Source organism: Amblyomma mixtum, chromosome 9 (genome assembly GCF_055824585.1).
Source record: "Amblyomma mixtum isolate Tamu chromosome 9, ASM5582458v1, whole genome shotgun sequence".
Classification (NCBI taxonomy): domain Eukaryota; kingdom Metazoa; phylum Arthropoda; class Arachnida; order Ixodida; family Ixodidae; genus Amblyomma; species Amblyomma mixtum.
Genome location: NC_143020.1, coordinates 61,352,181 through 61,379,474, shown reverse-complemented (window position 1 = coordinate 61,379,474; position 27,294 = coordinate 61,352,181). Strand labels below are relative to the sequence as shown.

General features: G+C 45.5%; 1 protein-coding gene across 2 annotated transcripts; it reads right to left on the bottom strand.

Moving 5' to 3' along the window:
- Positions 1 to 552: 552 nt before the first annotated feature.
- Positions 553 to 25,884, bottom strand: LOC149329274 (arylsulfatase B-like). 2 transcript variants are annotated; one of them, XM_089560186.1, is made up of 10 exons: positions 25,528 to 25,884; positions 17,591 to 17,750; positions 15,114 to 15,226; positions 13,990 to 14,100; positions 13,251 to 13,403; positions 10,808 to 10,934; positions 9,800 to 10,090; positions 7,385 to 7,757; positions 6,468 to 6,669; positions 553 to 822 (listed from the first exon to the last, which is right to left on the bottom strand). In XM_089560186.1, exons 1-10 carry the CDS (start codon positions 25,642 to 25,644, stop codon positions 658 to 660), a joined length of 1,812 nt encoding a protein of 603 aa, XP_089416312.1. In that variant the 5' UTR covers positions 25,645 to 25,884; the 3' UTR covers positions 553 to 657. The 2 variants fall into 2 exon arrangements, with proteins under 2 accessions (XP_089416312.1, XP_089416313.1); XM_089560187.1 differs by lacking the exon at positions 6,468 to 6,669 and having other exon boundaries at positions 705 to 822.
- Between the last annotated feature and the right edge of the window lie 1,410 nt (positions 25,885 to 27,294).

Sequence of the window (27,294 nt, the reverse complement as noted above, 5' to 3'; positions counted from 1 at the left end):
CTCGAGTAAGCACTGGTCCGAACGGCAAAGGCCGGCACGGACAAACAGTAACGTACGCAACTTACGCTGTCTCGGAGGGATCTCTCTCTCTGGGCCCCGCTCGGACGGTCGCGGGGTGCGCGGCCGCCAAAACGGGTCCCGGATTCCCGCCAAAAGGCGCCAATGGCAAAGGCCCTTGGGGAGCCGGGGCGGAGCTGTGGCTAAATGACAGTGATTAGTCACCCAGCCGCCTCTCCACCGCCTGAGGCGGGAGCAAGGGAAAGAGGAGAAACAACGCGGGAGGCCAACTAGCCGCGCAAAGGCGACGGCGGAAAGCCAGGATTCCCACAATGTTTTCACAGATGGAGTGAAAAGGGTGGCCGCCACCATTCATACTCCCTTTTGGGTTTATTTTTGTTTACAGTGTACGTTAACCCTACCATTTTTTCTGGTTCAGAGTGAAGTATAAATCCAATTATAAATTATTTAGTGTTCATGGGCGAATACCACGGGGTGCTCCATGTTTACCAATATCTAACGAATGTTGAAAGAAGACAACACAAATGCAAAAAACATGTTCTAATCTTAAAGGCGAAAGTTTAGCGTCCTCCAAGTTTTTTCTTTATTTGCACGCATCGTCAAAGCTATATACTTGGGCGTTTTCTTGAAAAGAGACCTTCACATAGACCGAGGAGTCTGCGGTGAGCCTACGTCCGAGTCCATATATGGGGCCCACGTGTAGTTGAAATACCGTGGATCCGACCTTTGCGTCGGTGGCTTATTGAGGGGCGGGACCATTCTGCTCCTGTGGTCGGCCAGCCGCAATTCTATTGTGTTCATAAGCTGAAATAAAAAACGGAGAACAATTGTAAAGCAGTGCGGGAGAAGGCATGTCTGGTTTCCATATTCTTGGCTCATAACGTGCCCAGCATCAAAACCATGCCTGCAGGTATCATATGCACCAGTGGGCTTCGAATGAGATCATAAAAAACGGTTTGTAACAAACCTGGTGTATTTGCTCAGTAAACACCAACCCATACGTTAAGAGCTGTGGCTCCTTTGAAACCAGGCTGCATGATTTCATTCTCAGCCGTACAGTGGAACACTTGTGTTGCCTCTCAAGCACTACATCTGCGTAAGGTAAGAAGGAACACTTGTCCTCGCCTTTCAAGACCTTTGGTCTTCAGGGAAGCCGTAACGGCTCCACTGTACGAGTGGGAAACAGCCTGGTTGATTATGGCAAAGATGGTAGGTGAGGTCCTGTTCCAATAGCTCAAAATATGAATCATCATCATCAGCCTGACAATGCCCACTGCAGGGCAAAGGCCTCTCCCATGTCAAAGTCAAAGTCAAATTTATTTTCAACATCAAACGTCCGCTAGACAGGTGTGATGTTGAGGGGGGGCAAGCAAAAAGCCTGAAAAAGGCTTGACAGGGCCTGCACCCCGTTGCAGATGGCGGAGCGACGCAGAAACCAACATGATAAGAAAAGAAAGGCAAGTACATTCTTATTTCATGTACAACAACAAAAAAAAAGAAACAAAGATACATCAAGGCAGGAATTGCAGTGCAAGTAGCAATGATACAATAAAGGCGAAAAATACAATACAAGATACAAAAATACAATACAAAAAATACAATGCAAGAATACAAGTTACAAGAAAGGCGAAAAAGACTAGTTACAAGGCAAGGAATAGCTAGGAAATTTAAAAAACTCGCAAAAAATACCTATAGAAATAAAAATCACAGAAGTTTCAGAGCACATTGATTACGAGTGAGCGATATGGGCAGCATTTAATACACTTGGTAAGGTGTAGCGCAGCATCTGGCGACCGTAATTGGTTCGTGTATATGGTAACTGCCATTGTTCTGTGCTCCTTGTGTTATAAGCAGCGTGCCGTAATTTCATCTCTGCAAGTTCCTTGAGATAAAAATCATTATTTTTCATCGAGGTCTGATAGCGTGATGCAAGCACTGAATTATAAAGATTTGGTAATGAGATTAGGTTCAAGCTTTCAAAAATGGGCTTAGTGTGGGCATCATAAGCAGCATTTGAAATTATGCGCACAGCTTTCTTTTGCAACCTGTGTATTTTAGCAAGGTTAGTAGCAGTTGTGGTGCCCCAGACTAGGTAACAATATCTTAAAGTTGAAAAAAAGAGGCTATGATAAAGCAATAATTTTATGTTTGGGTGCAAAAGAAATCGCAGGCGCGATAACATCCCAACACTACGAGATAATTTAGAGCAGGTCGTTTGAACGTGATCGTCCCACGTCATGTTCTCTTGGAAAAGAACACCGAGACTTTTTACAACGGGCACCACTTCTATCTTAGATCCAGCTAGGCTAAGATTAAAGCTTGCGTTCATCGGCTTGTTTTTGGGGCGGAATAAGAATGCCTTCGTTTTAGAGACGTTTATAAGTAATGAGTTTACCATGCTCCAGTCCGCTAACAGCGTAAGTACATCATTGGCTTTAGATTCGATCGCAGTCAAACTAGGCCCTGGAAAGAACAAACTGGTGTCATCGGCATATATGTTAAATTTAGTGTCGTCGTTAATGTTAACAATGTCATTTACATAGATATTGAATAGCAATGGCCCGAGAATACTGGCTTATGGGACGCCACTCCCGAGACCAGAAAAATTAGAAGTGTACCCGTGTATTTGTACCAGCTGCTGTCGATTATTTCAGTAACTATGCAAAAGTTTCAAGAATGTGCCGTGAAATCCGTAGTGTTCTAACTTAGTTGTGAGAGTAGTATGATTAATTCGGTCAAAAGTCTTCGAGAAATCCACAAATATTCCTAGCACGTAATATTCATGTTCGAAAGAGTCCAGGATAATTTCTTTTTGTTTTAGTAATGCTGTCTCGGTTGAACGGTGTTTAGTAAATCCAAACTCCAAGGTTGTTAGCAAGTTGTGTTTTGCCATAAAACGGTTAATTCTGTCATGCATCAATTTTTCAATTCCCTTAGAAAGGACCGGTAGGATCGATATCGGCCTGTAGTTGGTCATATTGTTTTTGTCGCCTCCTTTATAAATAACCGACACTCTCGCCATTTGTAGGCGGGACGGGAAATGCCCTGTCGAAAAGATTAAGTTAACAACATGTACCAACAAAGGCGCTAAGATATCAATGGCATGGTTAATTGGATGAATCTGCAAGTCGTCAACATCAACACATCTACTGGATTTCACAGACAAGAACACTTCTTTGACTTCAGGCACAGTAACCGGGAACAAAAATGCATTTTCTCGCATTCTGTTTTTCAAATATCGTGTACAATTCGGGTCACGCTTGCTGCACGCCACAGAGGCAAAAAACCTATTAAATGCTTCAGCTAGTTCGTGACCAGTAAGGATTTCTTCACTGATAGCCAACTTGACGGGACAATCACTGTGGGCTGAATGGCGATTTAAAACAGAATTCAGTCGCCTCCAGATAAGGTCAGATCGCTTGGATATGTCGTTGTTCAGCAGGTTTTCGAAATAACGTTGCTTACTTCTACGCAGAAGCTTGTTCGTTCTATTTCTTTGTTTCTTGAATGATTTAAAGTCTTCAATATTTCTGGTCTTTAAGAAGCGCGCAAAAAGGAAGTTTTTTTCGCGAATTGCGCTGAGGCATTCGAACGTAACCCAAGGCTTGCGCGCTGATCGCGGTCGCGTTTTCGTCACGTACGGAAAACAACTGCTGTAGGACGCTTTGATTTTTTCGACGAGATGTTCGTATGCCTCGTCAGCACCTGTGGAACAGAACACTACCTGCCAATCGATTTCAGATAGACAAGTAGAAAAGATGTTCATCGATCTATTGTTTAAATCTCTAAATGTTGTTACACGAGCCTCTGAATCTTTTAACTCGAGTGGACGCCCACTAAGCACTACATATATTGGCAAGTGATCACTCACATGTACATCTAAAGTGCCAGAGCAAAGCAGTGTGTTTTTAGAGTGCGTAATCAAAACGTCAAGCAGCGTTGACGTGTTCGACTGAATGCGAGTTGGAGTCGTAATAACATTGTCTAATAATAATGTCTCTCCAATTAACCCTGTCCTTTGCCAGCTGCGGCCACAGTATCCCCGCAAACTTCTTAATCTCATCCGCCCACCTAACTTGCTGCCGTCCCCTGCTACGTTTGCTTTCTCTTGGAATCCACTCCGTTACCCTTATGGAGCAGCGGTTATCTTGCCTTCGCATTACATGCCCTGCCCAAGCCCATTTCTTCCTCTTGATTTCGACTAGGATGTCAAAATACGAATAGCTATTCAAATGCAGTCATACCCAACAAATCTGGACAAAAGCATTTTTGAACGGGAACCAGTTTATGAGCGCAATTTTTTCATATTGCAATATTTCACTCTAGCAATCAATATATCCGCAGATCTTCCTTCGGCAGGCTTGAATTCTTTTGCTATAACGTTTATGCTGTCGTCAAAAGCGTTCCTAATTGATTTCTTATGGCAGTATTCACTGCTCGATGCGAGTGATCGAAATACTCTAAAATAAAGATTTTCGAACCCATCGGAAGAGTGGATAATTAACTTCAATATTTCCATAATACTTTACAATATTTCGATATTGAAAATTTTTGTCTAAGAATGTTTGCCATGTCTAATTTAAGGCAGCGCAAAGGTGCAAACCTCTTAATTTGCATTCATGAGTGCGACCTTCTTGAATAACTGTACAGCTTACATGAGAGAAGCCAACAGCCACAGAAACCAAGGGGCACAGGGGATTTTAAATTTATTTATTTTATTTTGGGCTGTTGTTCGGTTTAGAATATTACTGAATATGTTATTGCTTAAAGCTAATTGATTAGAAAAGCAGAACAAAAAACAACCACATGCCGCCGGTGGGATCCGAACCCACGACCTCCGAATTACGCGTCCGGTGCTCTACCGCTGAGCTACGGCGACGGCTGTCAATTCTTCTACTTTCGGGGGTATTTATGTTTACAAATAACCTAACCTTGGGAGTGTTCACCAGCGCCACCCACGTTCTTAAGCGGCGGGCGTAGCACGTCCTGAGATACCGCTGATGTGACGTAGAACGTCATCGAACGGCGAGGGTGGAAGCTGTGTGAGAACCCTCTTATGCTTCCTATGGCGTCATTTTTCACTGTCAAATTTAATTTGCCACCTTCCGGCGGCAAAATCCCACTTGCCTTGAGGCCGCGTTTTTGATTTTGCAGTTGGGATTACACCTGAAATGCATCCGGGGTGCGCGCGAGGCTTTCTTTCCTAGCCATATAAAATGACTCAAAACATCGTGCCAAATTTCATGAAGCCCGTTGTGCTTAAGGCGGAGTGGGCGAGACAATATTATTTTTGTTTCTTTTTTTTACTATCTACACTAATTTACGTAAAGTTTCGCGGTCAGCATATCCCCATTTATCGTCCAATACACAAACAACTGGAGTTGAGAAAGCGAGGAAAGTAAAAACGAACCGCTGGAAGGGAAAGCACCAGAGGTCACTGCAGCGACCCGCAGTGGGACAATGCGAAAGCAATGATGCCTCCTTCACACTCGTCGCCTCTCTTTCCTTAACTACCCAGCAAACCAAAAACCTCTCAGAGAGGTTTTTGGTTTGCTGGGTACAGACTATTTGCCTCTCTTTTTGCCTGTTTTTCTCTCTTTCTACTTCTTGCAGTTTTGACATCTACCGCTATTCTCACGACCTCGAATAAATATGCACGTCCGGGGCTATTTTTACGTCTAAATGATCTTTTGACCTCTAATCAATTAGCTAATTATTCTAGATCAATCAACTTTGCTGTTCGACATTTTATCATCCTCTGTCACGTGGTTGCGTTTTTCCCTAAATTTTGACGCCTAGTAGTGTTTTCTCGTCCTCGCACTATATCGACGTTCGATACTAATTTGATGTCGAAGCGACATTTTCGCCCCTAATTAATTAACTAATTACTTCACATCGACCAAATTTCGACCCGCATCATCCTCTATCACAAACAATCATTCTTTTTCGTTTAAGTCTCACACGAACGGGAAAATCGCTGCCGACACGTTTTCCGGACATGAAATCGCCGACATAGCAGAGTAATGCTTTCGCATTAAAATTTCTCAAACAGCAGGCATGCGTGCAATACAGATAGACTCCGGAAGAACTATGTGTGCACAAATGAAGCTTGCAGGAGCTAATAAAGAGCCGGAATTACAATCCGATCAGAATTGGAATAGAGTGGCAAGTGAAAGCGAAAGATGAATCCTATCGCATTTTCTCCGCATCAATTCGATTGATCCTTCCTACAGTTTTTTTTTTATTTCATGTCCCGTTTCTTCTAGGGCCTGCTTCTCCCTTAATTCCTCCTCCTGGAAGAATAGAATGTCGACGCTTTTAAACAAGCCGTCCCAGCAGCATGCCGGTGCTTTTAAACACGCCGTCTAAAATTACTGCTTTAGAATAAAAAGTGTGTTCCTGGGCTTATTCATCGCGGTGCGTGTCGAAGCTGGTTACGTGGTGCCTACCTGCCGATTCCCCTCCGCAATGTTGTTCATCTCGCAGGGATCCCGATCGATGTCGAAGAGGCACGGCTTCTCGAGTGGCTTACACTCCTTCGTCTTCCCCCGACCGCAGTGGGTGCGCAGTTTGTCGGGGCTGTGCTTCGTCAAGCGGCGACCTAAGCTCCGGATCGTCCGAGCGGCTGGACACGTCCAGTCCAAGGCGTTTCTAGCAAGAAACGCCAAAAGCATTGAAATGCATCACTTTATGTCCTTTAAGCTTGAGGGATTGATGTGAGTCAGACGCGATGCACATTAGGACACGTGCAATGGTATTGGACACCTTTATCATACCGTGCATCGTGTTGCAGTTACCAGAGTACAGGGAGCCCGCCAACCGCCAGTGCGCACGTGCTGATTGGCCCCGATGTGGCAAGCGCGCCCTCAAGGCGGTCTGCGCATGCGCACAATGGCTGCGGGCTGGCTCCCGGTAGTTACATAACTGTAACATGGTACACGGTATGCTAAAGGTGTCTATTATTACCTGCAGCGACGCAGGGGCCGATAAAATAACAGCTACCAGTTACCATGCGCGGTATTTGCTTGAAGATAGTCCGTCTAATTTTCCTTGCTCTCATCAATACAGCAATTCTAAAAGGCCACTTCTAGCGTTTAAAGGGGCCGTGAAAGGAGCTCTAAATAAATCTGCGGTATGGCTGCGGTGTTAAAGCGTGCCGCTTTTAGAATATCTTCCAGCAATAATTTTTTAATGCTCTTGTTAGCAGCCGAGATGTGTGTAGTGCAATTTTCAATTCCAGCGTCTTCGCGCCTTTCGCTCTCCTCTCGTCACTTTTTGCCCTCTAAAAAGTCGGCGCTTCTTGTCTCTTGTCTACTTGTCCCTAACTCACACTGTTCCATGCTGACCAAAGAATCAGTGCCAATACCTTGTGCCCGGACTGGGTGCTGGACGAGTGGGCACCACGACCGACCTGTAGAACCACTCCGTCTCGTTGTCCCAGTGGTCATAGGCGTAACTGTCGTAGTTGTAGCGCGGGCCATACTTGTCCCCGGACGTCCTGTAGTTTCCGGCCGGTTCGAGCGGAAGGTCGCTGACCTCCGCCGGCTGGTACCAGCCGTCGTAGCGGCCCTCGCCGTACGTCCCGTTCACGTACTTGTACCTGCCGAATCGCAGCGCCGACATGTTCCAGATGGGGTCGATGTTGTGCAGCACTTCGGTCCTCGGCACGCCGACTCCGGTCACTAGGCTGCGCCACATGTCGATTCCGTCAATGTCGCCCAGGTCCTTTACGTCGCCTCCTGCGCCAGAAGTGCACTGAGCCATTGTAATTATGGTCTATTTACTCTCTACAGAGTTCTTACTAACTCAATTGCCTTTCTACCGATATTTCCGTTTGTCCACTCATTCTCTATAGACTGCTTATACACAAAAGTATACTTAAAGGATGCTTTGGTTTATTGAGGTTTAACGTCCCAAAGCGACTCAGGCTTTGAGGGACGCCGTAGTGAAGGGCTCCGGAAATTTCGACCACCTGCGGTTCTTTAACGTGTACTGACATCGCACAGTACACGGGCCTCTAGAATTTCGCCTCCATCGAAATTCAGCTGCCGCGGCCGGCATCGAACCCGCGTCTTTCGGGCCAGCAGCCGAGTGCCGTAACCACTCACCCACCGCGGCGGGCTATACTTAAAGTCTATGGCCATAAATCTATAGAGTGTCAATATGATTTGTAATGCGTACTGCGCATTCTAAAGGATTAGTCTACAGACAGTCTATAAACTGTTTATAGACAAAAATGTACTGAAAGTGTATGGCCATAAATCTATAGAATGTCAGTATGATTTGAATTTGTTTCCTACATCATAATCTAAAGGCTTAGTCTACAGACATTCTGTGTTCTTTACAGACAAAGATATATAGACACTCTTTAGGCTGTCTAAAGAAACTTCTGTAAGAGAGGAAATATTGTCGCACCGTTTTCCGCATATTGAGGAGCGTCTCGCCCCGGAATCGAAGCGTGTGATTAACGAACTTTTCTACTGTTTCCCCTCGTCCTTGGGGAGGTACCAAAAAGTCGGGAGTAAGCGCGAGCACGTTACATCTCGTCGATGCATTCCGAACAGTTGCGAGCGCTAATTTTGCTATCTGTCTCGGAACTGTTATAATTTTCCATGGACTCGACACTGCCGAGCACACCGCCGAAAGTCGGAAATGCGGAAAAAGATGTTTCAAACAGGTTCGTGCGCCCACATTATAAAAGCCTAAACGAGTGAAGAAAACATTAAAGTCGATCAATTACACTTACGCGAAGGAAATGCGGAAGTACTTTCTTTTCACTCACCAGTATATTCCAATTCTGACTCTATTCTCTCTGATTCTATTCCAGTCATGGTTGTATTTTTATTTAATTCATATTTTAATCACTTCTTTTACGCATTTTTAGCGAGTTGTTCTTAGTAATTTTTATTTGAGAGCGAAAGCTCTACTTCTCAAGGCAAACTCTCAAGGTCAAATGTGGCGTGCGTTTGACTTTCAGCCGGCGGGGCGGAGGTGTGTCCTCTGACGTCACACCACATGACCCGCTGCGGAGTGGCGTCGCAGCTGCGCTTTCTCGGAGCCTCGTAGCTGTGGCACCACGTGACTAGTGGGGATTTAATAGCTCCTTTGCCGGAGCTGGTCGCTCAGCCCCGCCATGGATGAAGCGCGCGCTGGTTCGAACACGTAAACTCTCCCCCGCAAGCGCCAGGCTAACCATGCCTAACAGAGCTTTCGCTCGTATAACTAGGTTCAAGCCATGCTTAAGCCAGCCTAATTTTTTTGTACAGTATTCTTAGCACGGCGCCTCCCTCTCTCCTAGAAGTTTAGAGGAGGTTTCTCTCCCTACATCAGCCACCTACCAACTGTAGCAGGTGGAAGGAGGGAAACACTCCTATTACCACTCTCCATTAAAAGTGGGGACACAGTTTACACAGTGTGCACCGCAGGTGTGGCATTGTTGTCTGAGCATCCGCCTCGCATGCGGGAGGTGCGGGGTTCGATCCCCAGTGCCGCCGGGTACCTACTCGTTATACAGCGGGTACAAGCTTTCCCCTGGCCTGCTGCTCGGTTTATTCAGGGTGAAACGCTTGGGAAATGGGTCTTTGACCTCACCCTGAGTGGAAGAAAATACCTTGTGCCGCGGCGCTCTTTGGACGCAGATGCCTTTGCGTCATAAAAATTCATCATCATCATCATTTACACTCCGGGTGCCAGGAGTATACACTGCTTCTGATGTAACATTATGGCAGCAGCACCGTTGCTTTCTACAGAAGGCCTATCTCAGAAGCAGCTAGGGACATACCAGCCGCACTGTACAACGTGGGAAGCCAGTCGGTCACGTGCATCAGCTGACGATACACCCTGGGCTGGCGTATCTTGGGGCTCCAGAGAAACGCTGTCCCACGCACTCCGCCCTCCCAGTGGGTCATCTTGGTGCCGCGTAGTGGCCAGTTGGATCCCGCGCTGTGGTCGATGCCTCCGGCTGCAGCCCCGTTGTCCGTAGTCAGCGCCAGGATTGTGTTCTGGATGGCGTCCGTGGCGTTCAGGGCCTCAACCAGCTGCCCTATGGCGTCGTCCAGCGCAGAAAGCATCGCTAAGATAGAGAGAGAGGGAGAGAAATATTAGATGGGAGGCACAAATGTAAGAGCTGGTTGCACCACTGGGAAGGCCATACAACAGAAGCATTGGAAGGCGCATAACATGTTATATCCTGGCCATGCGAGGCTAAACGTCCCGAATCTCGAAGGGGGCTGGACGGCAGTCGTAGTGGGGGGCTCCGGATTAATTTTAACCACCTTAAGTCTTTAACTTGTACGGACAACGCAGGGCAACGCAGCGAGCTATGCAAAGGAAAATAATAAGTGTAACCAAGAGACCGGACATACCCGACAATTCTCGACAAAAGCAACTTTCAACGGGAAAAAGGTTATGAAAGCAATTTTTCCATATATTGTAAAATTTATATATAGCTATCAATATATTCGCAGTTCTCCCGTGAGCAGGCATGTGTTGTTTTTTTTTTGCTATTCACGTTTCGCTTTCGTCAAAAACATTTATCTTTGGTTTTTTATAGCAGACTTAGCTGCTCGATGCGAGCTACGGAAACACTTTCAAAATAAGATGTTGCTACGTGTCAGAGGAGTGGACTATTACCTTTAATATTTCCATGAGAGTACCTTATAATATTTCCCATTTTTAAAATTTTTATCCAAGAATGCTAGATATGGAGGTCGAAGCGGGTCAAGGAACACACGCGGGTTAATGACATCTTATTCGAAGAGGAAGATATGGGCTTGGAGCTTCTACTAACCGGCGAAATCCCGTCGCTTGGGGTTCTTGATGTGGCTGTTCATCTGGACGTACTTTTCGGGTGCCTCGAACAACGCGTAGAAGTTGCCCACGTGAACAGCCAGGTGACTGAGGTACAGAAAGAACGGCTGCAAGAGGGTTACAGCTCTGCACACGTCAAGAACATGAAGACATGTTTCGAAAAAGCATACTGAATCCATTCGTTACGATTGGACTGTAATAACATAATGATTCCAGGACTATTCCATGATTTTTTTCTGAAGCAATGCTATTTCCTTACAAAATATTTTTACACAGTCTATAGACTGTCTATAGACATCTGTCTATGAAGTCTATCGACTCTCTACAGACAAATCCTAGACAACAATCTATAGGCAAACAAATGCTATAGACAGTCTATAGACAATCTATATATTTATGGCCATACACTTTTACTTGACTCCTCTCCATAGACAATCTATATATTATGAATAGGCAAAAATATATAGGAAGGCAATACAGTCTATAAGAAGTCTATAAGGGTTGGCCCGATATCGCTACGGACTGCTAGTTGGCGCAGCGATGAAGAGTGGCAGTGAATGGAAAAGTTGACTATACCAGCCTTGATTTCCGCCGGTAGCGATCGGTATAATCGAAACAAATAATCAGCTTTTGCAGGATCAAAAATTCGGCGCCAATCCCTATTGCACTCCCAATTTCTATCTTATGTACATTGTCTAAGCTTTTGTGTGAGAACACAGTGGGACACCGTCTGACAATTCGTAGCCACAAAATAAAAAACGGAAACATCTGTCAGAAAATAAATGTTAAGAACAGTAAGTACGCAAACACAGCAGTTTTGTAGCCAGAACGTTCCAAAGCAGACCCCGACATTTACGGGAAGCATTGTGATTATCGACAACGAAGTTTGGTCTAGATAATTACATCCGAACGTCACAAAAACAACTGAGAAACTGCTGATGTTAAGATCACAATGTCTTTATCGACCTGGTACACTTTTTGTATGCCGCATAGACTGCCTGAGGAGCAAATTCAACTGTGATCGTCGTCGTATCCTATTGACAACAAACAACCAGTTGTCGCAGCAAAGGATTTCCACTGGTACAGAACCCTGAAAGCTTCTCATGTCCTGATGTTTTGCCTAAGGTAACTTCGAGTTTTTCCTAGCCGTGCTGATTGGATCCGGCCGCTGCTGAACACGAGATAAGCTCTGAAGGCGCTCTTCACTTCTGCATACGACTCTGGAGTGCTTCGCCTCCTGTGACTCTGGGACTCACGTCCATCCCCTCCCCCACCTTTCTCCCTTACTTCCCACTTCGGCCAAAGTGGCAGCTTCCCACAATAAACACTTTTATCGTCACTTCTTTTCCTTTTTGTGTTAGCCTTTTAACCCAGTTTTTCCCTTTTGCCGCCCGCAGAGCGGCACACCAGAACCTCTCCTGATCAACTTCCTATTTATCCCCATTTCCTCCTTCCAAACCTCCTTCCTGCCCATGTTATCTTGAAAGGACACTGTGGACGAAATAAGCGTTCTTGTTTCGGTAAATTATTGCATTAATTATAATGTAAAACACGCTGCTTTCACTGCTTTCACAGAAGAGGTTTCCGCGGAAGCAAGAAAGACGGCTTTTTGTTCCTTTCGCCTTAGATAGCGTACGCGGATGCGGATAGTGAATCGCGTGGGTACGTATAGGAAGCTTTGACCGAGTTCCATCGTTCCATCGTGTCACTGCGTAAGGGGGGGGGGGGGGGGGGGGAGGCAGCGCGTTTCGGTTGGTTCGAGGGCGTGTCTCTTGAGCGCTTCAGTGGGCCCGTGTACTTCTTGAGACGAAACCAGGGAGTGAGCCCAAATGAGTCGCGAGTTTAGATGAATGCGAGAGCCCAACTGAGTCACAAGTGAAACAAGTATGCCCAGATTAGTTGTGAGTCTAAACAAGTGAGTGAGCCTAAATGAGTCGTGAGTCGAAATGATAGGTGAGCGAAGAAAAGCCTTGTATCGAAGCGAGTCGTCGGTGTAACGAGTGGCTGACCCTGGATGAGTCGTGAGTCGGAGTGAGACGAAATACGTTTTAGTTCGTGAGTTCGACTGAGCCAGAGCTTGTGTGAGCCTGAGTTAGAATGAGCCCATATGTTGACCAAACTTTTGTGAGTGAGTCTGATTGAAAGCTCGTGATTTTGTCGATGTGGGCCACCTCCCAACTAGACGGTGTAGAAGCAACAAAATTCAAGGACAGGCCACGATGAAGAACTAGTTCCTTCGCCGCACACAATGGCAGCATCAAAAGCTGCACGCTAAGGTAGAGTACTATCTTAAAATTTTGTTATGTATACGTCTGTGAACTTCTCATTTTTTTGCGTTCAGCCTGCAGAAGTCCGCGGTAAGAATGAATATGCACGCATTTTCGTCCCCTACAGCACTGAATCGGCTATGGAGACGTAAGCACCTTGCTTCGGTCCCGGTTCTTGAGCAGCTCTATGGCCTTCTCCGTGAAGAGCTCCGTGGTGTACTTGCCAGACTTGGACCAGTCGGCCGTGAGGTTGTCCCACAGGTCCAAACCCCACCCTGTCCACTTGTCCTTGGGATCGCTCATGTATTCCTGGTAGATGCAGGAGTGAAGCGAGCCAGTGGAAAAAAAAAAAAACGAACGGCCATTAGCGCAGCATCAAGCAACTTCGGCGTGACATCACAACCGTCTGTCTCCCAGGCACGCATGAATTAGAAAACTAAAAATTAAATTTAATTAGAAACTAATCTCTGCAGTTTTAAGTTTGCACGTCTTTGCAAACTTAAAACTGCATACGTGCGCATTGCACGTCTTTAACGCCACTTTTCCTGTCTTGAAAACATAAATACTTTTTGCTCTCATTTTGTTACATCTCACCGTCCCATCTAAGTAAAGGGCAAATTAGTGCTTTGCAGAATTTTATGACACTGCCAAGGGCAGCTTTGTCAAGATAAAGTAAAGTAGGAAGCAGCAACATTTTGTCAGCAGAATATTTAGGCAAATAAATTGCATGCTTTTTCAGTTATGCGGCATCCTTGCTTTCCACTATATTTAGTCGCGATTTCTCCCGCAAATAAAGAGTGCTTGCAGAATTTTTCGATCTCTTGCGAACACAGACTTCTTATTTTTACAGAATTCTTAACTGAACCTAGTATTTGTAACCTTCGGAAATCGTTACCTCGAAACAAGAGTGGTCTGTGTATCCATGATGGCCGCTGTAGTAGCCGTAGAAGGAGTCGAAGCCCCTCATTGTCGGGGTATGGTTCCGAGTCATGTGACCTAAATGCCACTGAGAAGCACATAAAAAAGAGCAAAAATAACTACCAGCTACTGCGCCACCGGATCACCACGTGTAAACTTCAACAACAAATACGCATTGCACACACACTGTACATACACATAACCTAAATTAGTAACGATCACAACATGCGATGTGTAATACGTAGTAAATAATGTAATACGTATTGTTTAAGCAAACATTTAACCAAGTTTTTATCATGAATAAACTTTGCATAAACTTGAAACTTCCTATATGGCTAATGGTTCACATGACAACGTTTCTTTCGATTTGAAGTAATGTTCAGCTCCATTGTTTCCAGGTTAACGAGTAACGACTGTTGTTCATTACACTACCGCTGATCAGCGTAAGAATATAAAAGCAGCACTTTGTATAAAACCTTTGTATAAGCAGGTATAAACCGAGCAAAACACCTACCACGACGGTGCTTATCTTGTGGTTTGTGTTTTATTAGTATTTAACGTCCCAAAGCGACTCAGGCTAAGAGGGACGCCGTAGCGAAAGGCTCCGGAAATTTCGACCACCTGGGGTTCTTTAACGTGCACTGACATCGCACAGTATACGGGCCTCTAGAATTTCGCCTCCGTCGAAATTCTTAGACAAGTAGAACTTCATATGCGTTGGCAGGAAGCAGCGTAGCCATTAGCACGCTCGGCTGCGGAATGGAAGGATGGTGGTTCGAATCCCATCGTGCACAAAGGTTTTTTTCTGGTCTGACTAGAAAAGCATGACACCTGTGCTGACAAACTTCTGTCGACAACGATGAGGCTTTAAAGGCTTTCGCCTTAAAATCGAGCTGTCCCGCGGCTTCATAGGGCGACTCAGTTTGCGACGACGTCACACACAGAGTGACCCACAACATAGGACCCACAACATAGGGGTCAAAGGATGCCGCGCCGCAGGCGAGACAGCGAAAGCGAAGGATACCGGACTGGCAGATAAGAAAGGGCTGATCAACAACACTTCTCAAGGAACCCGCTTATTTGAAAAGCCGACACGCTGACCTTTCCCACTGCGTGCGTTTCGTATCCGAGCGTCTTGAGGTGGTCCGACATCAGCTTGAACTGGAGCGGAAACGCGTACGGCATGGCGGAGTAGATAACGTTGTGCTGCAACCCTGCGAATGGGATAACGAATGTCAGCGTCTCGCGTCCCGCTGCGAGAACCTTTTTTTTATCTATCAACAAGCCTGACGCGCCAGTGGAGACTTTTTGCCGCCATTCCGCTATCGTAAACAGTCATACCTAACAATTCTGGACAAAAATATTTTTGAGAGAGAGACCATTTATGAAGGCAATTTTTTATATAATGTAAGGGTTCACTACAACAATCAATATATACGCAGATCACCCGACTGCAGTTTTGCAATTTATTTTTTCTATTAGCGCTTTTTGTTATCGTCAAAAGTGTTCCCTACTGCATTTCTATAGCAGTCTTAACTGTTCGTTGCAATCGATGAGTCACTTTAAAAGAAAGATATTGCTACGTTTCAGAAGAATGAACCATTACTTTCAATACTTATATAACAGTACCTTACGATTTTCCGATTTGCAAATCTTTTGTACGAGAACGTTGGACATGCATTGCTTCGTCTCCCCGAAGCAGAGGTGACACGTAAGTGCGGCAATGGATCGATATTCCAAGCATAACAGCTAATCGGACCAATATTGGAAACGAAGGCCCTAATATTGGAACACATTTACCATACTGGGCCAATTAACTGTGCTGCTGGGCGAGTGTATCTGGTAAAACACAGTAAAAAATGGCGAATTAAATCACTTTTCTCGTGCAACATGGTATGCAGACACTGAAAAGACGAAGAAATACTTATTTATTTTACACATACACACACTTACCTATCTCCCTTGATTTTATCCGGACAAAGTTTGAATAAAAAACACCTAACTAACGACTAGCAACGCTATTTGTAACAATTCAAACACTAGTTCACAGCTGCATTGCCACTGTCATACTAAATAACAGCGCTTTCTCTCATGCCTTATGTTCTGCTTGCGGCCTTTTTTGCGAACGTAAAGAGCGGCCCCTGCACCAATAAGCCATAGGGGAATTTGTCACAAGCAATTTTTGTTGTCGTTGCTCGAACAGTAAAACTAATTGGATAATCATTTACATATGAGACGGCTAGAACCGAAACTAGAAAAAACAACATGACCCGCCTGTTAACCGAACTCGCGACTTCTACACGTGGCGAGTGCCGCTCTACTAACGCAGCTATACAGGGTGTTTCGCCTGAAATTGTCCACAATTTTAAAAATAAACTTTTCGAGTTAGAACAGCGCTTTTATTCGGCATAGCATTGTCAGCGGTGTAATACATCAGAATACTGCTAAGATATACCCACTAGAATTCTGGTTACCTAATATTGATAAGTAAACTTTTTAACTATTACTGTTAAGCTCCTTAATTATTCAGAGGCGTGTAGCCCATCTTAAGTAATATCCATATCAGTTGTTAGAATTTCTAAAATGCGGTTACCCTCGGCGCTGTGGCCCAGCATAGTTTGGCTACTTCGACGGGTTACGTTCACTGGAGAGGTTGCTTTGCCTGCAAGCTTCTCGAAAGCGCATGCATTTTGTCGCGATGTAGCCAAAACTTGTTGGTCCACAGCGCCGAGGGTAACCGTGTTTTTGAAATTCTGAAAACTGATATGGATATTACTTACGGTGGGCTACACGCCTCTCAATAATTAAGGAGCCTATCGATAATAGTTAGACTAACTATTAAAGGGAAACTGCATAGGTTTTAGAAATCAACGAGCTTAAGAGGGTCGAATGTGTGAAACTTGGAGGTAAAGCTTGTGAAGTCTTTTTGGGCTAGCACTTTAAATAACGAACTAATCGCCGATTAAAATCCGGACGCCCTTCAAGCTTCTCCTCAGCGCACAACGCCAAGTGGGGGGGGGGGGGGGGGGGGCGCATGATGACGTCATCGAAGGTATTGGTACATTTCCAACGCACAAATGCCTGCTTTGAAGGAACAAAAACAACGCCACCAAAGGCGAACCCTGCCGAGAGTTGTTTGGCCGAGTCAGGGCTGGGTGTGGCTGACGACAGCGGTAATTTGAAATCATACCTTCCGTGACGTCACGCTGAGTTTTCCTGCACTCCTCTGGTGCATTGAGGATGAGCGCAAATTTCAATCGTCGATTACGTCACTATTTTAAACGATACTGCAAAAATACTCGGCATGCTTTACCTACAGCCTACATAGATTTGAATCCTTGAATACCGCAAAATTCTCAAAAAAGTGCTGCAGCTGCCCTTTAAGTATAAATTAACCAGCCAGCTAGTGAGTACGTATTAGCTACATCTACAATTTCAAGTCGCCTCAGGGAGGCGGCGGCGTGTGGAAGAGAAGGAGGTTAAGGAGAAGAAAAACATTCAGCCTGACGACACCATCGTCATCATCAGATGCGGCAGTTGCACGTCTCCGCAATTGCGCCGAGACACCTCGTTCGTACCGGTGCGTATTGGATGCCGGCCGGACAGCAGCGCCGCCCTGGACGGGGTGCACATGGGCGACACGTAGTAGCTGTCCAGCACGACTCCGTCGGCGGCCAGGACGTCCACGTTGGGGGTGCGAATCTGCTCGGAACCGTGGAAGCTCACGTCGCCCCAGCCCTGCACAGTGCGGGAATTCCCGCCGGGGTGTTCAAAGGTCAATTCAGATTGAACGAAAAAGGGTTTTTGAAAAGAGAAAAAGGCGCAGCATCAGTCTCACTTCCTAGTGGACACCTCAGCCACTCCATGAAGGAAGGGAAGAAGGGGGCAGTGAAAGACTGAAGAGTTAAAGAGGTACCGTAGTGGAGGGCCACGGAATAATTTAGACCACCTGAGGTTCTTTGGCAAAAACTGGCATCGAGCCGCCGCGGTGGCTCACTGGTTATGGTGCTCGGCTGCTGACCCGAAAGACGCGGGTTCGATCCCGGCCACGGCGGTCGAATTTCGATGGAGGAGAAATTCTAGGGGCCCCTGTACTGTGCGATGTCAGCGCACGTTAAAGAACCCTAGGTGGTCGAAATTTCCGGAGCCCTTCACTACGACGTCCCTCATAGCCTGAGTTGCTTTGGGACGTTAAACCCCATAAACCAACCCTAAGGTATCAATTGGCATCGCACGGAACGCAGGCTTATTTTTAAACTGACACTAACGACAAACGCAAGCTGCCCTGGACCGATAGTGTGCCGTGTACTAATCATAAAAAGGACCACTCCCACCGAAAACAGACTTTTAAAAAGGTTCAAAATTAAAAAAAAAAACGAAATACAGGTGTCGCCATCAGCGAATGACTTCGCAACTAAAAAGCGTGCGTCCGCATCCATTTCTGGGAGCGGATCCCGGAGGCTACGCTGCATCACCGCTCACCCCAAAAACGGTGGAAACCCGTGCTTTTCGGTGATGTCGTCACGAGTTTAAATCGACTGTTGGGAAGATTTTTAAATCTGAGGGCTATGTACTCTCGACTACTTAACGCGACCTCTTACCAAGCTCTTTCCAGCGAATAAAATGTTTTAAAATCAATAAATCCAATTTTCTGGCGATAAATGCGTATTTTGGCGCCGGACAAACATCAGCATAGCCAGAGAGATGCAGAGAGTCACTGTTTGCTGGGAACAAAAACTGGATGGAGTTGATCTCAGCGTCCCTTTAAATGCGGTCGCTGCGGCTGCAATTTGATCCTGAATCCTCGTGGTCAGGACAGCGGGCGCGGTGTGCATGTCACAATACGTCACAATACCATCCACATCTGGCGTGTAGAGGAGGTTGGGGAGAGTCGGCCGCTTATGTGAGCGGGTCGAAAAGAAGGAGGCATCGCGTGAGCAAAGAAACACGTGAATAGCCGGCAGAGGAAGAAATAAAAAGCGGTTGGAGTAAGAGCGTACGTAAAGTCGCAAACTATTTAAAAAACACGGCATCCTAAAGGCAGACCAGTTATATTTCAAAGCACTGCAAGTAATACACCAGGAGAAACTATACGGAATTACTGCCCCCTGGAACGCTGAATACCTTTCGAGGCACCGAAAACACCGTACACAAAAAATCCGAACAAATTACGGAAGGCGAACAATGGAGTATCGAATACCTACCATCTTCAACGAATTTGAAGGCAAGGTAAACTTTGAATGGAAATTAAAAGCATTTCCATGCCAAATTAAGGAGCTATTGTTATGTTGTCAGATTAAGTATAGTCATAATTGAATACTGTTTTTCATGTTTTCCTCTCGTCTCATAAAAGAAACACAGAACTCTGTATAACTCAAAATGACTTTATAAATGCCTTTTATCTTGCTTTTGTGTTGTTTCAAACAATATTATGAAGTTTCACTGACAATTTGAACAGTGCATTATGTATTTTTGTATGATTTTGTACAGCAGCTATTTGTGCTGATTTATTCATGTTATTTGTGTAACGTGCTATCATGTGTGACTTGTGGTTTGTGTGTGCAACAGTATATGCATAAGTTTATGTACAAGTGTCAAATGTTGCGTTTTTTTTTATCTTTTGTGATTACAGCTGGGAGGCACGATTTATTCTTTTGTTTCTAAGATGTGTATTGTATCTGTACCGCTGTGAGCTGCGCAGGGTCAGAGGCCTCGTCAGGCACCATTAGCCTTTAACTTCTGTCCCTGCATAAGGCGTCTGATGCTGAAAGAAAGAAAGAAAGAAAGGAAGAAAGAAAGAAAGAAAGAAAGAAAGAAAGAAAGAAAGAAAGAAAGAAAGAAAGAAAGAAAGAAAGAAAGAAAGAAAGAAAGAAAGAAAGAAAGAAAGAAAGAAAGAAAGAAAGAAAGAAAGAAAGAAATACCACCTCGCTCAGCACGCGACTGGAACTCGTTCTCTACTTGCACCTGTCCTCCTCTTCGGTCGTCTTTGGATGTTTAGAACCGGCTTGCCGTCCCACCTTCGGCGCACAGCGCCAAAAAAAAAATACCCGGAGTACCGTATCCCTCCATTCGGTGCGAGATGGCGAACAGCGGAGGAAGAGACGTCATTATACCTGAACTCGAGAACAAAGTGACGAATTTCCTTCAAAGAAGGTCCTCCAGTCAATGGCGTCGACCGATTCTCAAGAAGTGTTGCTTAATCCCCTTGCGCCTGCTAGCCTGACATCTCGGGGGCTTGCAGGTGCTAGGGAGTCAACCATAGATTAAGCTGATTCATCATCATCATCATCAGCCTGACTACGCCCACTGCAGGGCAAAGGCCTCTCCCATGTCTCTCCAATTAACCCTGTCCTGCGCCAGCCGCGGCCACCATATTCCCGCAAATTTCTTAATCTCATCCGCCCAGCTAATTTTCTGCCGCCCCCTGCTACGTTTGCCTTCTCTTGGAATCCACTCCCTTAAGGACCAGCGGTTATCTTGCCTTCGCATTACATGCCCCGTCCAAGCCCACTTCTTCCTCTTGATTTCGACTAGGATGTCATAAACCCACGTTTCTACCCTCACCCACTCCGGCCACTTCCGATCTTTTAACGTTACACCATAGCCTCCTTTATACTCTATGGTTACACCTATCATTTTTCTTTCCGTAGCTCGCTGCGTTGTCCTTAACTTAAGCTGAACCCTCTTGGTTAGCCTCCACGTTTCTGCCCCATAGGTGAGTACCGGTAGGGTACAGCTGTTGTGTACTTTTCTCTTGAGGGATATTGGCAAACTTGCCATTCATGATCTGAGAAAACCTGTTGAGAAGCTGATTAACCACGACGCTGTTGGGTGGAGGGTCTCCTTTGAGGATCATTCGTCGAATCGTTCTTGAGTTGTGTGCGACTATGGAACGGGGTGCGGTGCAGGACGTTAGGGGGTGAGAGCATAGAGTTTCTTACTATTACCTAGAGGGAAAGCTGGCAAGCCGTCTATGGGAGTTTGCATGGAGACCCCACGTGACCACCTCAGCCACCATGGGCGCTCAAAGCATCATGGGGCGGTGAGCTACTTGTTGCGGAACTGTAACTTTTGGCCAAAAAATAATAAAAAAATAAAGCTGTTTGATAGCTACAAACGTCCTAACATTCAATATCTTGTCTAATGATTGCAACAAACGAGCAGAAAAGCATTTAAGTGCAAAGTTTGCCTAAAATAAGACATGACTAGCTTTCCTATTGGCCAAGTGATGAACACTAAAAAAACTAATATTTCGTAATTAACAGGCGCACTTTTAAAAGTAAATATGTTTTCAGAAAAAATGTTGTTGTTTCGATACTTTAAGAGGTTTTTTAATGGCATATCGGAAGAGTAAAACCTTTTATTGGCGTCGTGTGTCGTCGCGTCTTCACTACTATGGCTTTTGCACACTGCGTTCGCGCGAAAGTCGTCCTCGCACACACGAACTACGTTTTCGGAATGAAACGCCTTAGTACTGCCACTCTGTGTTCCCGAAAAACTACGACTGTGCCGCAACAAGTAGCTCACCGCCCCATGATGCTTTGAGCGTCCATGTTGGCTGAAGTGCAGCGCCGCCAGCTTTCCCTCTAGGTAGTAGTAAGAAACTCTATGGGTGAGAGGGATCTGGAAAGGCTGTACAGAGAGACCGAGCAGCAAGGTGTCGTGTTACAGGTGGAAAGAAGGGCCCAGTGAGGGTTGGGAGGATAGCCGAGGTTGGTGGGCATGCCCAAGAGGAACTGGTCTTCTACAGATATGACCTTTGGAAAGAACGTGCACAATCACGTACGATGAGATGACTTTGCTATGTAATGTACCGGCCGTCAGCGAATGCTACACGTCGTTCAATAAGTACATGCAATGACACTGAAATTGTTTAAAGCAATAAAACTGTCGCGTTTGGCTGGAAAAATGAGCTCCAAGCAAGTGTTATTATAAAACCAGTACATATACAGGGTGCGTCACCTCAGTAGTTACGCAGTGTAATTTGTAAAAATAGGCTTTTTGAGTTAGAACTTTCTCGCAATAGCATTGTCAGTGTTGTAATGTATCAGAATACAGCTAAGATGTGCTAACTAGCAGGCTGGTTAACTAATACTGAATAGTTAACTTTTCAACCATTACTGTAGGCTCCTTTATTACTGAGAGGCGTGTAGTCCACTGTATGAAATATCCATCTCAATTTTTAGAATTTCGAAAACGCGGTTACCCTCGCCGCTGTGGCCACACAAATTTTGGCTATTTCGATGAGTTACGTGCACTACAGAAGTTTCTTTGCCTGCAAGCTTCTCGAAAGCGCATATATTTTGGAGCGATGTAACCAAAATTTTGTTGGGAACAAGCTCCGAGGGTTACCGGGTTCTCCAAATTCTAAATACTGATATGGATATTTTTTACAGCGGGCTACACGCCTCTCTATAATTAAGGAGCCTAACAGTAATAGTAACAGGTCAAATGTTTAGAGAAATCTCCCAAGGTGGAGTAGATTCGTAATAAGGGAGTAATTACTCATTGACATCCACCCGAGCGCAGCCTTACGGCTACAAAGGAAAGCTATACAGCTTTCTCATAAACTTCGTAGTTAAAGAAAAATGCGTCCTGGTCCGGGGTTCGAACCAGGACGGCAAGCTTATGGTAGGGCGAGAGCGAAATGATCAATAACTCGAAGCGGGAACAGTGTTGGTTAAATGTTTAGGGGAATCCCCCAAGGTGGACTAGATTTCTAATAAGGTAGTAATTACTCATTGGCATCCACCCGCGCGCAGCCTTAGGGCTACAAAGGAAAGCTATACAGCTAATTACTCCCTTATTAGTAATAGTAACAGTAAGAATAATAATAATAGTTCAAAAGTGAACTATTTAATATTAGTTAACCAGCCTGCCAGTTAGAACATTTTAGTTGTATTCTTATGTACGACACCGCTGGCAATCGTATGCCGAAAAAGCACTCTTCTAACGCAAAAAAAAACCTATTTCTAAAAATTGTGTAAAACCTTAGGTGAAAGACCCTGTATACGCCGTAAACACACTTTGATGAACACGACGTCCAAACACGGCAGCCTGCAGCTTCCACCCAGTTCATTCATTCGGAATTACAGCAAGGAGTCCTCATAGGTTTTGGCTCGAGCTGCCTTGCTGTATAGCGCAAGTTCGCATCTTCATTTTTCTTGTGCGTGTCGTCTGGCTTTTTCCAGATTCGGCTTCAGTTCGAGTCTTAACTATACTGAACGACTCTTAACCCTACTGAATGCAAGACTATGTCGTTTCGCCGCCGTAACCCTCTGATATTTTCAAATAATTTTTTTTCTGTCCCAATATCTGTTATGCCATCGCATATTTGGGTGCCTTTCCTGTGATTTAACCTGGCATGTGTACATGGCGAACACCATTTCATCTGCTAATAACAGACTAGGTTTTGTAAAGCGCCACATTCATAATGTCCCCTCGGTGATCTCAACCTATTCGCTTACACGACGCTGGTCAGGCCGAAATCCGAATAGTTTTGGTCTGGTTTACGCCAGTTTAACGTCCCAAAGCGAGTCAGGCTATGAGGGACGCCGTACTGATGGGATCTGGAAATTCCGATCATGTGGGGGTTCTTTAACATGCACTGAGACATTGCATAATACACGGCCGATGTGTAGTATAATTTCCCTCCATCGAAATTCGACCGCCGCAGCCGGGATCTAACCCGCGTCTTTTGGGTCAGCAGCCGAGCACCATATCCACTGAGCCACCGTGGCGGCAAAATTAGTTTTGAGTTGTGGTGCTCGGGCGTCACGCTGCCGCCTGTTATTACTTTATTCCATTATGTAACCACTTCGGTTACCATGGCAACAACTGAGTTAAGATTTGCGTTACAACGCATAACGCTGAGACCCGAAACGTGAGAAATAGAGCTAACGCTCTAATACAATGTCGTTGCTGTGGAGGCCGCCATCTTGGATTTTGTCTGTGGAATCTCGGAGGCTCGAAACGCGACCAGTAGAGCTAACGCTGCAAAAATTCACAGCGACACCTAATTACAATGTGTGTTGGGAACGCCACAGCACAAGGAGCGATAGGTTCTAATGCTACCGCGTTCCTAAAACATGATGCAATTAGGTGTCGCTGTGAATTTTTTTCTTTTTGCTTTGTTCCCCAGCCCTTATGCAATAGCCCCAATGGGGCCTTTAAACTAATAAAATGAAATTAGGTCAATTTACAGCGGGCCGGTGAATTTACCCTGCTCAATTATATCTTACGCACCACCTCACAGAAAAAAACGGCTGAGGCTTAACTTGGTTAAGCCTGGAGAATGCGAAGCATCATCGTGTCGCGTAATTTGGAGGCGCACAACCACAGCGACGGCGCGAGGTGGGCCCCCGTTTCTGCACTGTCGTGACGTCATCGTGTCACGTGGTGTGACGTCATGTATCACGTGATTTGGAGGCGCACAACCACAGCGACGGCGCGAGGTGGGCCCCCGTTTTTCCACTGCTGTGACGTCATCGTGTCACGTGGTGTGACGTCATGTATCACGTGATTTGGAGGCGCATAACCACGGTGAAGGGCTGAAGTGGTAGCTAAAGTAGTATGCTTCGCATAAAAAACCGTAAAAGAATAGTTACTACGTCTACGCCTTTAATAATTTGTGTCTAAACCCCAGCATATGGTAGTTTAGCTCCCATCAAAATGTAGCTGCCGCTGCCCGGAGAAATGCGTGAACTAGCTTTCTCGGCTCACGAGCGCCTGATATGGATGTGTGGACTCGGGAAGCAGTGTGTAATCGAAAATGAATAGTCAAGCCACTAACAAATCTTGCTAAACTAACAGTTTGCTGAAACAAAACTCTGTCTAAAAAGGGGAGAGCCATATTCACTATCAAATCCTTTTTTAAGGAACCGTCTATACAGAGAGTGGCTGTTTGGGTGAGTTCATAGTATGTCATGACAAAACTTTTAGCGCTTGCAAGCGAGGGCGAACATGAAGAAGAAGACGCATGTGTTGTCTGTATCTGTTATGCACCCTTGCCCATCCCCCGCCTATGTGCCATTAAGCCTGAGGACATCATCATCATCTTCTTCTTTTTCATGTTCGTCCTCGTTTTCAAGCGCTAAAAGTTTTGTCATGTCTTCACATATCTATCCGTATGTCTATCCATATTTAAGCGATATTTTTGAACATACGGTCAACTTATTTTTATACCCACCCCTGATGTAATACCACCAAAAAGGAGCAGTTAAGGCGATATCGTGATGTGAGAAATGAAAAATAGTCAATGAGTTGCAACCATAACGATATCACATACATCAAATTCATAAATAAAACACATATAAATGACTGCCAGGACACTGGACAAAGGAGTAGCTGGTGCCATATGCAGGCAGCAACATCGCCTTTTACGTCCATGTCAACAAAAATATAAGAAACGGTGTGACGTGATGATTTAAGCCCTTGTAACACTTAAAGCTGCTCGAGAGAGAGAGGAACTCGAGCCAAACACGAAGAGCAGCAAAGCAGGAGTGTGTGTACTAACCAAGTCATCGCAGACCACTACGATGATGTTCGGTCTGGTAGCGCGTTCCTCTCCGCTGGATAACCCCAGAAGCAGTAGCAGAGCCAGCACAGGAAGAGCCCTCTTTGCGACATCCATGTCGACCGCTGACAGCTCTTCGCAACGAACAACCTGAGCTACGTGGCACGCGTAAACCACTTTCTCTCGTGGTCAACTTCTTGCGCAAGGCGTCACTTATTCCAGCCACATTATGCAGGTGGCTCTGGCAGAACAGCTCTGCTTCGTGATGAAAGCGGTTTAGACAGAAGGTTCCTCGGAAGAGCCTTCCTGTCAGCTTGCCCCCTTTCTAGAGGGCCGCCTTATCGCGTAGCGAGACGGTTGGGGAAGAGATCACTGTCGCGTACGGCCCCTAGAAGTGAGGTCACATCTGACACCGATACTCGAGACCTCGGAAGAGATACGGATGGAGTCCATATGTTCTCTTTTTTTTTCTGACTTCGCTTTGGAGTGTTCCTCTTATCAAGTATGCATGACGCGGAAATCGCAGTGTTTGCGCTGGATAACCGGGTGGGAAATCTTTAAAGTGGCTTCGTTCGCTGCGGCATATATTTCGAGACAACCAGCTGCTTACAATTTTGTGGTGGCTTGTGTTATTGCTGGTATGTGGGGCTTGCAGCATCCCAAAGACGCAAGTGAGGGTCCTTGTAGTGTAGGAGAACTGCCTGTACTTGGCTATCCCATTATAGAACTTGACCAGAGCTTGACTTGAGAACTTGGCTATCCCATTGTACTTCTTAATCCCGATAGTTTTTTACGCAAACATTTGCAGGAAATCCGGCGGCGCTGTTGTGGCAGTCAACGAAAAATCCGGATTGGTCGAAAAGGTCGTTGCGGCATAAGTGGAGCGGTGGATTTGAAAAGTGACTTATAACTACGATACTGGTGATTAGAAGGTCGCAATATGACTCAAACGTAATTAGGACATGTAAGTATACAAACTAAATGAATTGCACTGAAAATAAAGTTGGGGTAACTAGTCGGGAAACGAACCCCTGATCACCCATTCATTGATTGCGAGTCAAACAGCCACTGCTATGCCACGCAGGCAAGTTTTAACGGCGCGGTTATAAAGCGGCGATTTATATGCATATAGTGCGCTCTTTCACATAATGATTAGTGATTGTGAAAGAAGAATCAATGTGCGTGCTTGCGTGGGCAAGAGGAGCCGCTGACGGGACCCATTAACGATGTCGCATCATCCCTCATAAAAATTGTCTATAGACAGTCTAAGACTTCTTATAGACTCTGTTGACTTCCTATAGGTATTGCTTTTTGTCTATTCATAGTCTGTAGACTGTCTATCGACAATAGATTGTCTATAGACTGTCTGTGGCATTTGTATTGCCTATAGGCTTTTATCTATAGACAGTCTATAGACTTCATAGACAGAAGTCTATAGACACTCTATAGACTGTCTAAAACTTCTTTTTGTAAGGTATACTCGTAAAGGGGTTCTAAAAGGGGCTGTAATAAAGTTCCAGTATGCCTGGGATGTTAAAGCACGCCGCTTCACGAATATTGTCCAGCAAGAATTTTTTTTTAATGCATTTCGTAAAAACGGAGTTATCTGTAGTCAGCATTTGAATTTCGGCGTCTCCGCATCTTTCCCTCTGATCTCGTCACTTTTTGCACGCTGGAAGGTCGGCGCTCCTCCGCCGGCCCCACCTCCGGGGGCGGAGCTTCCTGACCCGCCGGAGCTACGCGGCTTCTTATTGGCCGCGGCCACGG